This window comes from Pongo abelii, chromosome 1 (assembly GCF_028885655.2).
Source record: "Pongo abelii isolate AG06213 chromosome 1, NHGRI_mPonAbe1-v2.0_pri, whole genome shotgun sequence".
In the NCBI taxonomy this organism is placed as follows: Eukaryota; Metazoa; Chordata; class Mammalia; order Primates; family Hominidae; genus Pongo; species Pongo abelii.
The window spans coordinates 39,552,615-39,569,837 of NC_071985.2; the positions used below are offsets into that span (position 1 = coordinate 39,552,615).

The following is a 17,223-nucleotide window of genomic DNA, read 5'->3' on the forward strand; positions in this document are numbered from 1 at the left end:
GATTACAATTCAAGATGAGATTCAGGTGGGGACACAGAGCCAAACCATATCACTGACCCAAGCGTGTATAACAACTTAGCATATGAAAACAGTAGTATTGCAAATTGTCAGGGAAAATGAATTATCCAATAACTGGTATTGTACAGCTGGCTGATTAGTTAGAGATTAATATAAAGCTGGATGCTTCCCTCACACCTCTGACTGAAATAAATTACAAGTGGATGTAAACACTTACATGTTTAAAGAAGCCCATATTTTACAGTAATTAGAGATGCGCTGATGTGAACAACCAATTCTTTGAGGAAATCATCACCAAATCTGTCATTTCATCAGATTCATCACTCTCATTTTGTAGATGTATTTCTTAAAGGTTTGTTTCTGTTTACCTAACTTCTGGGGTTGAAATGTAGAAAAGATGAGTCATATTTCAGTTGATGTATGAAAACTGTCCTCTGTAGATATTTTTCCTCCTCATGAAAATGAGGAGGAATAATGTAACCAGAATAAATAACCAGAAAATTAATTTTATTGATCAAAAGATCCCAGCCATACATATTTTTATATATATAATTCATTTAGGTAAAATAAATACGTAAGCCAAAATTACTTAGTATATATCCCACTGCTCTGCCTAACTCTTAGGATGAAATAGGTCGACAAAACAAGAAAATTTCCCTCTTCCCTACCCTCCTTCCAACGGAAAAGACCTTAGGACAGAGAAATCTAAACTAAATTGGCAATGGGACATTTTGTATAATACCTGGACCCTTACCAAAGAAACTATAGTGGATGGTATGTATGACACCAATTCTGTCAGGACCATCTCAGCAATCCATCTCTATTCCTCTTCTCTCAAGAATAAAAAAAGATTTTCTTTTTTACACACACCCTGGGCATCTCAACTACAATGTCTATTCTGAGTAAAAGAATGCCTAGACCACCTCCCTTGAACGAAGGACCAGGCAGATAAACAACATTCTAGTCTTTCTATTCCGGTAGCAATAAATGAACTTCTGTTCCGTTTCAATGTGATTTATTAAAGAGTCCATAACTCAACTGAATAATGCAGACGGGTTAGGAAAAACTGAAATAGGCTTTAAATTTCTGAAGTTGGTCCACAGACATCATTCTGTAAACACCTTAGTTTTACAATGGTAAAACTCCAACTCATACAGCCATTAGAGGAAGAAATAAGGGAAGAAGAAAATGACACTTTTAGATGGGTATTTCAGAGAAAAGCAGAACTTAGTGAGGTACAGGATGGGCTCTCATAGCCTTCATCACCCATTTGCTCTCCATTTTTATTTGGATTACTCTAGATTCTTGCACTCCTATGACCTCCATAATATAATCTTGCCCTTTATCTCTTGAACTTCATTCCCCTTCAAAGACTGGGGGTCTGCTTTACTCTTAGGGTATATGTTAATTTATGGCAGCCTGAATTTGGAATACAAAACTAAAAATAACAAGCATGAGTCAATGCGGTAGGCTCCCTCCCTCTGGGTGCACATAAACCTCTCATTAAGAAGTTCAAAGAAGCTGAGAATGAATCAAAAAAAATATAGCTCCATGATTTCCACCTTCTACTAAATTGTAAATGAAACTGTCATGTTAATTATAGTAGCTAAAGCCCTATTCTCTGCTACTACCAAGGCTATATAAATTCACAACCTAATTGAAATTTCTTGAGCCAGGTTAAAAAAAAAAAAAAAGCTTACAATGTACCCCAACAGGGCAGTTACAAAAATCTACTGGTCTCCTCAATTCAAGAATGTCCCTTAACAGTAGTGTCTAGAAGTCACTGAGCTATATCAAAAAAAAAAAGATATCTACCCTAAGAACCAGAAAAAATGAAAATGGCATAAATAAGAGAATCATATTATGACAATATTTTTTAAAATAATTAAAACTAAATTATACACTGAGAAAAAGAGCACTTTATTCATTACATACTGTTTAGTCACAAGAAAGAAAGAAAAGACAGACAATTATCATTTTTACATAATTTTTAGAATTTCTCATTTTAGAATTGGCATGTTGATCTAACAATAGGAGAAAAATTATTTTACTGGATTTGCATAGAAATTGAAGATGGAGGTCTGCTTATATGCCAACACCCAAAGATTCATGGTCAGAATTTTTCATACTAGGAGCCACTTCCTTGTTCAGAGATCAGCAAACTGTTTCCTACAGACATATGCCATTATTTAAATGAATTATAGGAACATTTTAGAAGGCTAACATTAGTAACTCAGTAGGTAGGTCTCATACATTCAAAGTCCTGAGTGTCAAACCACTGAAAGAATAAACAATAGAAACAATCAGGTCATGCCTTCCAGAATTCATACAAAAAAAAATACATCTGATTCATCTCTAATAAGAGTCTACAAGTTTCAAGACTGTCCCTACCTTCTTCAGTAAGATAATAATAACATGTACATACCAATTTACTGACTACAAAGGGTTTCATACACTTTATTTCACTTGATCTTCAGAGAAGTCTTGTGAGATTAGTACAGATAGCCTTAATAATGTCACCATTTTACAGAGGGGGAAACTGAGACTCAAAGAATTTAATGACTTTAGTTACCCAGCCTGGATGAAGCAAATTGGGAAATTTAATCCATATCTCCTTATTTCATAATCATGCACTCTTTCTACTAAATACTAGCTCTAATAAATACTAGAAAAAAGAAAAGTTACTTTATTGTTCTTCTACTCTGGACAATTAGAACTATAAAAGGCTTGAAAGTCAAGTTTGGTCACTAAGCAAGAAATTTGTACTTATCCCAGCCCCCAAAAGTCAGAATATAGTTCTACACCTTCACAAATTCTACATGAAAAATTCTCACCTACATTTCAGACACTTTTCTACTATGTTCCCAAAAGAAATAACTAAAACACCACCAAAAGAAGGAAGAGCCCATGATGCACTTGAGGGGGAAGAGAAAGAAAGAACAAATCTGTCTACCCAGCAAAAAGGGAGAATCCGAGGGTGTAGACAGTAAAATATAAACACCTAACTGGATTTCCATTTGTCCATAAAGTGACATCAGCCAACTCAAAGGAAAACAACAGCACATGCAGAAACATTCCCTTAGTTGCCATAAGTTTGGAAAAGCAGCACCAAGTTCAGCCTCTCCCCTAGCTCTAGTAACTGTAATCTACCTATTGTCTCCAAATTTTCATCTCTCACACCTTGTACTCTCTTATAAGTGTATTATTCTAATACAGTTGTGTATTAGGATAAGAAACTATCAGAATTGAACAGATACAAGGTATCTATTGTAGCTCCATAATTTGTAAACCTACCACTACCATGCACATCCTATGTCAACAATCATACAAGCCTTTGCTCTCAGATGAGTTACAACTACTCACTTTAAGATGTTAATTGATGAGGTTTAAGTTATTATTTGGGATCATATTTGAAAGGCCACCTAGACTAGTGATGAGCAGCATTCAAAAAACCACAGGTGGCCAACCTAGCTTCAAGACAATCTTTGATTCAAATGGGAGAAAAGACTGGAAAGCTGTTTTTTGCTACTACTTCTCAAGTATGCTCAGATATTTATATTTTAGTGGTTTAAATAAGTGACTTCCTTCTAGTCAAGGAAAAACATTGAAGGTAATAAATTTAAACATTCTATACATCTTCCCAGTGGATTCAGTAAAGTCATTTTTATTTTCAATGTTTATAAAAAGGCATATATTTATTTTTCCTAAATTGAAAAAACAAAGTTAACCACTGATCATCTCCTATTCTCTAACCACTACAGAGACTTTTTTCTACAATTTCCAAAAAACAGATTGTCATTCATACTGGGATATTACATGTTGATTTGTGAATACCCAATAAAGTAATGCCATAAAGATAAATTTAGTATATAAAAATACTAACAGGCCAGGACAATAGAGAGTCCTGTGCCATAAAACTACAAACCACCCTCCAGGTTAATATGACTTGGACATATTAACATATATTAGGATATACATTCACCTGTCTCAGGCATATCATTATTTTAATTTAGGTTCATAAAGACATAAAAAATCTAAAGTAATAAATATCAAAGGAATAGAATTTCAGGTAATGGAAACTTTTGCATAAAAAGAGGAGCTGGTTAAGAATAAAATACACTATGTAAGCAGATGCTTTTTTTATTCAGATAAAACACATATGCCACAACATTCACCAAAGTGCATAATTCAGTGTTCTGTAATATACTCATAGAGTTGTGCAACCACTATCTAATTTCAGAATCTTTTCATCACTCCCCAGAAAAACCCATACCTATTAGTAGTAACTCCCTATTCTCCCCTCCCCTAGCCCTGGCAACTACTAATCTATGTTCTGTCTCTATAGATTTGTCTATTCTACACATTTCATATGAATGAAATCCTATATACATGATATGTGGCCTTTTGTGTCTCGTTTCTTTCACTGTTTGCGAGTGAAACAATTTTTATGTCTGGTTTCTTTCTCTGTTTGCAAGGTTCATCAATGTTGTAGCTTGTATCAATAATTCATTTATTCTGGTGGATGAATAATATTCCATTGTGTCAATATGCCACATTTTATTTAGTTCATTCATCAGTTGATGGATATTTAGGTTGTTTCCCTTTTGGCTATTAAGAATAACGTTGCCAGGCCGGGTGTGGTGGCTCACGCCTGTAATCCTAACACTTTGGGAGGCCAAGGCAGGTGGATTGCCTGAGCTCAGGAGTTTGAGACCAGCCTGGCCAATGTGGTGAAACCCCGTCTCTACTAAAAACACCAAAAATTAGCTGGGTGTGGTGGCACGCACCTGTAGTCCCTGCTACTCAGGAGGCTGAGGCATGAGAATCACTTGAATCCAGGAGGCGGAGGTTGCAGTGAGCTGAGATCACACCACTGCACTCCAGCCTGATGACAGAGTGAGACTCTGTCTCAAAAAAAATAATAAAAAATTTTAAAAAAAAGAATAATCTTGCTGTGAATATTCATCTACAAATTTTTGTATAAACATATGTTTTCAGTTTTCTTGGGTATAGGCCTAGGAGTACAACTGCTGGGTTATATGGTAACTCTATTTTTTTTTAGGAACTTTGTAATTGTTTTCTAAAGTTGCTGTACCATTTTACATTCCCAGCAATAGATGGGAGTTCCAATTCCTCCACATCCTCGCCATCACTTGTTATTGTCCCATTTATAAGATCATGCTTAGTCAAGCAGTTGGAAGAGGATTACAGAGTATCCTTTTAGTTCTATTTTGTTTATTTTCCCGAGAAGCTGCCAAAGAAATAAAAAGTATAACTAGAAAAGATTAAAAAACTTATTATTTGAAGATGATATAACTGTCTACTGAGAAAACCCAAAATACCTATGGAAATAGTTAAATAGTTTAGCAACATAGCTACATATAACACTAATTTAGAAAAGTTAATTGCATTTCCCTTAACAAATTTCATTTAGTATAGCAACAAAAAATATAAGGTATCTAAACATATATCTAAAAAAATGCAAGATCATTATAGAGGAATTTTCAAAACCTTATTGAAAGGCATTAAACAAATGCAAAGATACACCATGTTCAAGAATAAGAAATCTCAGTATTTTAAAGACATCGTCTCCACATAGATCTAGAGATTCAATGTAACTCCTATTAAAATTCCAAAAAGGCTTTTTTTTTTTAAGGAAGCTGACAAGCTGATTCTAAACTTTATATGGAAAATCGAAGGCCCAGAAATAGTTATTACATTACTGAAGAAGAAAAATAAGAAGAATTTGTCCTAATAGATAACAAGAATCACAACACTTCAACAATTAAGATAATGACACACTGTTAGGGAATAGGTAAATTGATTAATGGAACAGAAATAGACCAACTTGATAAAAACTTGACAGAGGTAGCAGAGGTGGCACTGCATATCAGTGGGAAATGTTTGGAATACTTAGTAAATTGTCCTGGAACTGCTACTTAACCATTAAAAAAATGAAATTAGGTTCTTAACCATATAAAAAATCAATTTCAGATGGATTAGTAAGATAAATATAAAAAGCAAGACTAAACCTCTGAAAGTAATAGAATTGCTATGATCTTAGGGGTAAGGAAGGATTTCCCCAAAACATCTCAAAAAGCACTAGAAAGACAGAGAGACAGAAGGAAGGAGAGGGAGAAAGAGAAAAGAATGAAAAGAAAAAATATTAAGAAGTTAGACTAAATTAACATTAAAATTTTTGTTCATGAACATACCATAGACATTTCTGAGTATCTGAAAAAATGGAATCTGCCTAACTCATGTCTCCCAGTTTTACCTCCCCAAAACTGGATACAACAAGAAGGAAAAAGTAAATCTACAAAACACGAAGGAAAAAATCTACAGGCTGGGCGGGGTGGTTCACGCCTGTAATCCCAGCACTTTGGGAGGCTGAGGTGGGTGGACCACCTGAAGTAGGGAGTTCAAGACAAGCCTGGCCAACATGGCGAAACCCAGTATCTACTAAAAATACAAAAATTAGCCGGGCATGGTGGTGCATGCCTGTAATCCCAGCTACTTGGGAGGCTGAGGCAGGAGAATCGCCTGAACCCAGGGGGTGGAGATTGCAGCAAGCCGAGATCATGCCATTGCACTCCAGCCTGGGTGACAAGAGCGAGACTGTCTCAAAAAAAAAAAAAAAAAAAAAAAGTAAAGCCACATAAAAACTATATTCTCAGAATAATTTGAATACGGAGAATGCTAATATCTCAAAATAAACACGAGTAAAAACAGAAAACTTACCAAATCATAAGGTGCAATCTCTCCTGCTCCCACCCCACCCAAACAAAAGGGAAAGGCTTTGGTGTAAACAAAGGAAGAGAAAAGCTACCAGAGAGACAGAAGAGAGAAGACAGCAATGGGGGCTAATGTTAGAAAGGAAAGTCCATGTTAAATCTGAAAATACTAACAATGGCAATAACAAAACTGAGTAGATGACAGCACAGCCTACAGGGAAGGAACTCTGAAAGTACATGTGAGTTACTTTCAGCATAACTCAGTCAGCCTAAGTTAGTTTCAAGCATAACTTAACAGGGTAGTTAGGCAGTCTTTGTACATAGCTTCTGCAGAAGAAAAAAAGGCAGAAGGGAAAAGGCCCTTCAGCAATTGGGTGGTGAAGGGGAAATGAAAAAAAAAAGGGGGTAGGGTCCTAAGAGACAAAAGACAATCACAAAATCAGAGGATTCACAACCCCTAACCCTCCAAAACAAAACTAAACAAAACAAAACAACCCTATTACATCTTTCCATATCAATCTCCCCTTCTACCTAGCCTTAAATTTTCTCATTGAAGTCACACCTTTAAGTTATATACCTACCTCTAGAAGAAATTTATCCAGATGGTCACCATTAGCACATATAGAGCATCTAAGACTATGCCAAGGTAAGCACTTTATATTAGGGTAGATTAATTGATAAATGGCAGAATATACGTTGCTGTACTTCTTGGACTCACTGACTCACTAACACTTCCTAGCCTGTTTTGAAGTTACTATAGATGTAGCCCTGTGACTGAATTATTGACATGGTAATCTTAAGGAATGTACTTCCTTCCAGGCCTATCCCATAAAAATCTCCTACACAAAATCTTCCTTTCCCCTTTTTTTTCCCCACACTCCCTGCTTAATGAAGATGAACATAGTAACCTCCAAAGCCACGTGCTGAAGATGCCAGAGCCACAAGCTAGGAGCCTGGATCCCTAAATCACTGCTGAAGGAGTGCTCTATGGCAACTAGAAATACCTGATTTAAACTTCACAAAAGAGAGAAATAAAACTCTATCCTGTTTGAGTCATTATTTGTTTGGGGTTTGTTCAGTGCAGCAGCTAACAGTACCTTGAGTAATACAATATGTTGACTAATTATTTCCTAGGGAAGCAGAAAAATCTTTTCTAGGGATAAATGATATAGGAGACGTATACTTCAATATAGGGGGAAGGGTGGTAGCAGAATAAAAATAAGAATGACAGAGAAATCAGAGTGGATTCTGAACCATGGTTAATGAGGAGTTAAGATGGGCGCTTACAATCTGAAAGAAGGGATATTTTAAGATGAAAACTATATAAAAAAGGAAATATAATTATGATATAATACGGCTTTACTGCAAACAATATTGATCATAAAAATCTAAGTTCTGAAAACTGACTTAACCAAAATTGAAATACAACTTAGGGAAATGAGATTTGAAGAAATGCATGGGAGGGTAACTTGGTTTCCATTTTCACAGGTCCACAGATAGAAAGGAATTTTGAACCACAATGGATTACACCCAGAGTCACACCCATACATAATGTAAGTGATTTAGATAATGAGACTTTTGAACTGATGATATTCAGATGACATTTTGGACTCCGAGGTGATACTATAATGTCTTTGTAGATCAGGGTAAGATATTTTTATTTGAGGTATAATGAGAATCCAATCCATAGAAAAATTTCAACAAGCAAAGTGGTTGGCCTGATTTACATTTTTGAAAATCACTAATACTTAGTGAAAGGAGATAAAAATGCAAGTAGGGAAACCAGTTAGAAAACTATGACAGTGATCTAGGCAAAAAACACAGAGAACTAGACTACAATGACAGCAGTAGGATGAAAAAAAGAGGATAAATTAAAAAATATACTTTGCAGGTAGAACTGATTGAACTTACCAATAAATTAAATGTGGACAATAATAATGAGGGAAATACAGCATGATTCTTAAGTTAGGAGTTGCATAACTGGGTAGATAGTGCTATTTATTAGCTGAGATGGAGAAAACTGAGGAAGGTATAGGCTCAGGTAAGAAAATCAAGACTCGCATTTTAAACATGTCAAGTTGTTACTCTAACAGACATCCAGATAGAAATATCAAGTAACTCATTTGATAAAAGATGAGGGAAGTCAGACAGCCAAGAACTGGATTTATAAATTTGTGTGGCATTTAAAACAACAGAACTAGATAAAATCAAACAGAGTAAAAGATGGAAAAACGAAGTAAGCCCAGGACCAAACCCCTGGTACATGACATAATCAGAGGCCTGACAGGGCAGAGAGGTTAGCAAAAGAGAAACAGCCAAAGAGGTAAAAAGAAGTTGTGATGTCTAGCCGAGTGTGGTGGCTCATGCTGGTAATCCCAGAATATGGGGAGGCTGAGGTGGACAGATCACTTGAGGCCACGAGTTCGAGACCAGCCTGGCCAACATGGTGAAACCCTATCTCTACTAAAAATAGAAAAATTAGCCGGGCATGGTGGCGTGCGCCTGTAATCCCAGCTACTTGGGAGGCTGAGGCATGAGAATAGCCTGAACCCAGGAGGCAGAGGTTGCAGTGGGCCAAGATCGTACCACTGCATTCCAGCCTGGGAGACAGTAAGAATCTGTCTTTCAAAAAAAAAAAAAAGAGAAAGAAAAAAGGAGATTGTGAAGTCAGAGATGTCATTTCATTAGAATAATCATTGATACTAATTATAATTACTCTACATAACTTTCATATGATCTACTCTATGGAAGTCTAGTATAAAATGCAAAAAGCTTTAGCCCAGAGCATTAATTCCAAAAATATTCAAATACTTATGAAATATTCACTGTACTGAATGCTGAGAGGATAAACAGATTCAGATACTTTTCCATGTCATGCCTATGGTGTGAATAAATTTTTAAATGCAGAATTAAAATTCTATAGATAAATGGAAGAGAGTGAAAAAGCTAGACTAATATAGAGAAATCTGGGCAAAGCATACTTTGAGAACTACCTGGATAGGAATAGAGACAGCAATAAAGAACAACAACAATAAAGAAGTCATGATAAAAAAAAGATATATTCACACCATTCTCTATCCTTATCTAATTTTCTCCATTGTAGCTTTCTGTTCCCTTTGTAGCCACAAAAGACCCCCTAAACATTTTCGTTTTCTTACTTCTAGCTGTCTCTATTCCTGTCTTGATTCTCTTTTCACCTGACCACACCTTTAACAGCTTTTGATTCCAACTATCTTTACTGTGTCTTTGGCTATCCCATCAAATTAAAAGTTTCAAAAAGTTTTAGTGGGACTGGATAATAACTATAAAATTATTTTAAGCATTTTTAGTAATTCTGGATTTATACATATAGCAGAAAACTAAAAATGTTTATGTAGAGAAATAAAACAATGCATAAATTTGTCTATCCCCTACCTCCATTTTAGGTAAGAAGCACAAATCAACAATAGTTATAGTATGAGAATCACAATCCTAAATTTGAGATTTCATGAAACTGACTTCAATTTCCTCCTTTGTGGTACTAGAGGAAAGGTATATGGAAAAACTATAATAAAGGAAGAAGATTTTAAATGAACAGCAATTGTATGTAATGACTCACAGATAAACTAGTATGACCATGTCAACAATAGTCACATAAATTCACCTAAAAAGGATTAAAAATTTTTTCAAGTCTAAAGCTGAGGCTTTTCAGAGCTGTTAAAGACTTACTGAAAATATGCTCACATTTTCCTGCCATGCCTCTCATACCCAGGTATCACAAATAATGACACTGCTCCAAACTTCCGTAAAGTGAAATATTAGGGATGGGAGGAGTGCTGTTAGTTGGCTAGACTCAGGAGGGCCAAGTGAGTTTGAAGAGAGATGCAAGAAAAGAAAGTGCCCCAAGTTTAAAAAGAGACAAGAGTAGTAAATTTATGAGGATTTCTTCCCTTGACCTCCCCAGGAATATCTTTCCTTCAATCATTTCATAGATTTGTGATTACTTATAAGGAGTTGTGGGGACTCCCAAGGTTCTCCTGATTCTTCCAAATCTAGAGAATACCTGATTCCTTGCCTCCCACCTAGTAACTGAATTACCTTTCCTGGGGCCACTTTGTTGAACCACCCAGTTGTCAGGTGGCTCCTTCTAAGGAAGCATAGACAGTTGTTGGTGTCAAAGGATGTTGTGGTCTTTGGATATGTTCCCGATTTGAATTTCAACCAACTCCTCACATCTCTCTGATGGGGTACAGTAATAGAACAGAAGTCAATGGGAGATCAGCATGCACTCAGATTCCAGATTCTGAAAGGGAACAAAAATCAAACCCTCCATTCTTTGCCTCTTCACCATGTCTAACAACCAATATGCTAGAAACCAGGCTTTATTAGCCCATCAAAACTAAATATAAAGCAACAACTCTCAATAATCACATAATAAGTAATATGCACTTTACTAATGCTTAAGTCTGTAAGACAAATGTTAATATTTACTAAAATTTACACTTTATAAATACAAATTATCCGCCATCCTACTAAAATCTATTATACACTTTGAAAGTATTCATTTAGTATTTAAATAGCCATGCAGAGCAATGACTTACCTTTTCTAATACAGATAAGTTCATGTACTCCACAGGTTCTCTCTCCACCTATTAAAAAAAGTTTATGGGAAGTTAAAAACATAGAAAGTAGCATGAATTTGACTGTTACAAAGAATCATTTTAAATTAGCACCTAAAAGTGACCTCAGAAAAAGTTTCCCTAACTCTTCTCTTTATACTTAACTAAATGAATATGACAGCCTGATATCAGAATTTTCTGGAACAACCCAGAAATTAGGTCTTAGGAAGTCTCGGAATGAAGACACTTCATTCAAGTATGCGATTTTGAATGGCAAGCTTCTCAACAGCAGAAATCACATCAACATTTCCCAAGCATCTCTTCACATCGGCTAGAAGGAAAGACTGTAAGAGAGGACCCACTTTTGTATCTGAGCCTTAACATACACACAGGTAAGTTACTGAAAGGTCAATCCTGTAAAGTTACTATTTATATTTTATCATATATGCTCATATTATATATTCTCCAACAACCCACTATTATAAATTTGTAAAACAAATTTAATAGTATGATGATAAAAACAAACAACTTTAAAAATTATTTTGATTATTCTTTTTTGGAAAAAGTCTTTTGAAATGTTTCTTTTTTAAAAAATCTCTACTTATTGGGCCAAAAACCAAAAATACAGAAAAGTGCACAAATATATAAAACTTTCATGTAATTGTCACAAAGTAAGCACCTGAGTTGCTAAAAACCAAGGCAAGAACCAGAACTTTGCTGGCATTCCAGGAGTCCTTTACTCATCTTCCTAGGCACTACTTTGTGCCCCAGAAGTACCTGATCTCCTGAGTGCTATCATTACAGCTTGGTTTTGTCTGCTTAAAGAATTTATACAAGTGGAATTGTTAAGTGGGCATTTTTGAGTCCTGCTTCTTTCAATATTAGGTTGGTAAGATCAAACTATTTTATTACTTGTAGTTGTGGCTTATTCCTTTTCATTTCCATATAGAATTCCATTGTGTATAAATATACATATATATACACATATTCATGCATACATATGCATAAATTTCAATTCTGTCGTTCATAAACATTTGGATTGATTTGGGTTTGCTATGACTAATTTTGCTATGAACCTTTTTATATAACATATGTCTCTTTGTTTCCCACATGTGTGCTGCGTGTGCCTTTCTTCTAAATGTATTCCGAGAACAGCTGGATTTATGGGGCAAGTGCATGTTTAACTTTAAAAGATAATGGCACATGGTGGAAATGGATAAAGAAAATGTGGTAAATATATGCGGTGGAATACTATGCAGTCTAAAAAAAAGAAGGAAAGTCTGTCATGTGCAACAACATGGATGAACCCAGAGGACATTATGCTAAGTGAAAGAAAGCAGACACAGAAGGACAGATACTGCATGATCTCACTTGTATGTGGTATCTACAAAAGTCAAATTCACAGATGTAGAGTAGAATGGTGGTTACCAGAGGTGGGAGAGAAGAAGGGAATGGAGAGGGGCAGGATAGGAAAAGGGGAGATACTGCAAAGGGTACAAAGTTTCAGATAGATGAGGAGTTTTAGAGATCTACTGCACAGCATGGTGACTACAGTTATTAATAATGTGTTGTATATTTCAAAATTGCTAATAGACCTTAAATGTTCTCACCACAAAAAAGGCGAAGTGACTGATATGTTAATTAGCTTGATTTAATCATTTCACAATGTATACATATATCAAAACATCACATTGTACCCCATAAATACATACTTTGAATATTCTAATTTATTATAAGACTAATTTTATTAGTTACTACTATATAGATATATTTCTTTCACTCAGAAGCACGTCATTACTTTAATGTAAGCTGAATAAAATTTTGTAGTGTTCCATATATGTATGACCTTATAATTATGTTGGGAATTACTTTTAAACTTTCCATAATGAAAATACTAAATCATCATTTCAGTTTAGCATAGAAGCTTATTATAAACAGCTTGGTTATAAGAAACAGAAATATCCTACAGAAATAACATGAGAAGTAAAAACCATGATATCCACTAAAAAAAGTAGGTCATCTGAGAAGCAAGCTAAAAAAACTAGAAAATAGTATTTCTATCAGCAAAGTAGGTTAGATCTTCATTCTGACTTGGTTGTAACAATGGCATTGCTTCTTTCTTATTAAAAATACAGAATAACCACTGATTATCAGGAAGATAGGCTTTGCAAGAAGAAACACCTAACTTAAAGCTATGGATATAAATGAATTATTCAGCAAAACCCCAGTGTAAAAAATAGAGTGTTAATTGGAGTATTACCCACAGATCACTTGCTGAAACGCTAGAATGAAATATACCTACGTACTACAGTTCTTTCCAGTTGAGGAGATGCTAGTCCAATGACTGGATATTTACCAAATTATGACAAAAAGCTGTTTTTGAGACATTAGAAGGGTTATGTAATAAAAATAACATAACTATAATGTATTAATATATTGAGACCTATGATGTTTTCATAGGTTACTTAGAAATATTCTCCATACATATTAAGGCTTATTCTCTAGAAGTTACACACGTAACTTAATTTGAGTTACATAGTTAATTCATGTAAAAAGGCTGTACTTTTTAAAGCCTGTAATTAGAACTAAACTCTCCCCGTATTTAATATAAATTGATTAGGTTTTACCACATACACCTAATCTTAACTGTAACAGCATTATTTTTACAAGGCTTAGTATGTACAGTAACAATAAAAACTACTACATTCTAAGACGTTTATCAGAACTGCAGAATGACAACGAAAGCCAATTCCCACTTTTAAAAGCATTCAATTTATCTATATTATATAAAAGAACCTCTTAAATTTTTTAAGTTACTCGAATAATCACTATATTTCAAATTTACAGTCAACTAGCTCCCAAATTTGTCCAAGTACCCACAAAAGTCAAACAAGCAAATAAGACTATGCATGACCTTTCTTGATATTTGTCCCCTAAATTCTAACCAACAAATAAGACTTCACTGATGTACATGTGGAACTCAAAAGCAATCACTATTCTTATATGAAAATGAACAGGAATACTAAGGATACATTCCAGACAATAAAATAAAATTCAAGAAAACCCTGCTTTTCAAAATACAAAAGAAGAAATATAAAAAAGTCATATAAATTTATTACATTATTGGAAACTGAAATTGAGTGTTTTTTTTTTTTTTTTTTGAGACGGAGTCTCACTCTGTCGCCAGGCTGGAGCGCAGTGGCGCAATCTCAGCTCACTGCAACCTCTGCCTCCCGGGTTCAAGCAATTCTCCTGCCTCAGCCTCCTGAGTAGCTGGGACTACAGGCACACACCACCATACCCAGCTAATTTTTGTATTTTTAGTAGAGACGGGGTTTCACTATGTTGCCCAGGATGGTCTCGATCTCTTGACCTCATGATCCGCCCGCCTCCGCCTCCCAAAGTGCTGGGATTACAGGCATGAGCCACCACGCCCAGCCTAGTGTTCCTTTTATCCCCCATCCTTCCTAAGACTGGGAAGAGTGTAAGGAAAAAAACATGCATTCTCTAGGTTAAGTGTACATTTTTTAATGTATATGTCTGTTTGAAAGTCAAAGGCTTAAATTTTCAGTTAGAGATATGTTGAACTTTGTACAAATTTTATGTCTATTTTGTCTTGAAAAGTAAATCTGAAAAGTTTCCAAAAGAAATGTTTTTTTGGTTTGTTTGTTTTTTTTTTTTTTTTTTTTCATTGTGAATACTTTATGGAAACATTGGAAATACATAGAGTATAATGTGAAGTTAAAAATTACCAAATACAAATTGCATGTATCTTACAGTTACAGTGTTGTAAAATATATATCTGTGAGGCAAATGAGAAGAGAAAGAAAAATATTAACGTGATCTATTATTGTGGTAGAATAATAGATGAATTCTTTCTTTTTTTTTTTTTTTAGATTCTAGAATGGGTTAGACTGGTTTATTCCAGGTCCCTTTATTTTTTATTATTATTATTATTATTATTATTATTATTATTATTATTATACTTTAGGCTCTATGGTACATGTGCGCAACGTGCAGGTAAGTTACATATGTATACATGTGCCATGCTGGTGCGCTGCACCCACCAACTCGTCATCTAGCATTAGGTATATCTCCCAATGCTATCCCTCCCCCCTCCCCCCACCCCACAACAGTCCCCGAAGTGTGATGTTCCCCTTCCTGTGTCCATGTGTTCTCATTGTTCAATTCTCACCTATGAGTGAGAATATGCGGTGTTTGGTTTTTTGTTCTTGCGATAGTTTACTGAGAATGATGATTTCCAATTTCATCCATGTCCCTACAAAGGACGTGAACTCATCATTTTTTATGGCTGCATAGTATTCCATGGTGTATATGTGCCACATTTTCTTAATCCAGTCTATCATTGTTGGACATTTGGGTTGGTTCCAAGTCTTTGCTATTGTGAATAATGCCGCAATAAACATACGTGTGCATGTGTCTTTATTAAATTTGTAATCAGGAGGCAAGAAAGACACTGCAGACATACCTTGACTCAGATGTGGTGGTTATCCAAAAAGTGGTGTACTGCTTTTAACAGTGTAATGCACAAGAGGGAATGCTTACTTGGTCACTTAGCCAGTATCTTTGGAAAGAGATTAATCTTCCACTAAAATAAATAATCACCCCCAAAATGAACTCCTGTATAAATACAATTTTCCACACATCAAATTTAATTCAAGAAAATGAAGACTGGGACACCATATTAGAATGACAGAACAGAAGACACTAGAACTCAGAACTACATTTATCTAGTTCATAATTTTATAGATAAATGGAGACGCCCAAAAGTTAAAGTTGCTCAAGGTCACTAGTTAATTGTCAGAAAAAAAAAAGAGCATTATGTTTAATGTATTTTGGAAAGTAAATATTGATTTTTCCTCATTTTTATGAAAAAATGAAAGTTATGAAATTGTTTTCCAATCCTTTAAGGTAATTTAAATAGAACTGCATAAAAACTATACTTGGAGATAATACTAGCATTGCTTTTGAAATAATCATCTCAGCAACATGGAAAGGAGAAACAGATAGAAAATGACAAGCTTAGTCAAAGTTACCATCTTTTCCCTCAGGCAAACCCATGTAGGAGCAAAATGTAAACGGGCATAATCCTCTACAATTGGCATAAGGGGTGTAAGAGAAAATAGATGTGTGTGGGCACACACGTGTGCTGTGATTGTGTGCAAGTGTGTTTGTGTATGAATATACACATAAGTGTGAGTGTAACTGGAAACTGGGATTTTAAAAAAATACACAAGAGGATCATTACAACATATGTACATGTTTACACATGTTTACAGAAGGAAAATATGTAGTTACATGGCAGCCCCATCGAAATACATCCAGGTACAGGCATACCTCAGAGATATCAACGGGTTTGACTCCCAACCACTGCAATAAAGTGTATATCGGAATAAAACAAGTCACATAAACTTTTTGGTTTCCCAGTGCATACAAAAGTTACGTTTACACTAGCCTGTAGTCTATTAAGTGTGCAATATCATTGTGTCTTAAAAACTGTATGATCTTAATTTAAAAATAATTTATTGCTAAAAAAATTATTGATTGTCTAGGACTTCAGCAAGTCCTATCTTTTTGCTGGCAAAGGGTCTCGCCTTGATGTTGACGACTGTGAACCCATCAGGATGATGGTTGATGAAGGTTGGGGTGGCTGTGGCAATTTCTTAAAATTAGACAATGAAGTTTACCACACTGATGGATTCTTTCTTTCATGGAAGATTTCTCTGTAGCATGCAATGCTGTTTGATAGCATTTTACCCACAGTAGAACTTTAAAAACTGGAGTCAATCCTCTCAAACCCTACAGTTTATCAACTAAGTGTATATAATATTCTAAACCCTTTGTCATTTCAA

The 17,223-nt window shown here is 35.0% G+C and overlaps 1 protein-coding gene across 6 annotated transcripts in view; it reads right to left on the reverse strand.

The window, feature by feature from the left end:
* Positions 1 to 17,223, reverse strand: part of SYT14 (synaptotagmin 14) — a 242,746-nt gene that overhangs the window by 216,028 nt on the left and 9,495 nt on the right. For 2 of the 6 annotated variants that reach the window (XM_024255011.3, XM_054521301.2), the window contains exon 2: positions 11,333 to 11,380. In XM_024255011.3, coding sequence (XP_024110779.1) covers positions 11,333 to 11,380 — 48 coding nt within the window. Of the gene's footprint in view, positions 1 to 235; positions 394 to 10,829; positions 11,250 to 11,332; positions 11,381 to 17,223 lie in introns of those variants that run through there. The other 4 variants (XM_054521280.2, XM_054521296.2, XM_024255013.3 and 1 more) reach the window with 4 other exon arrangements.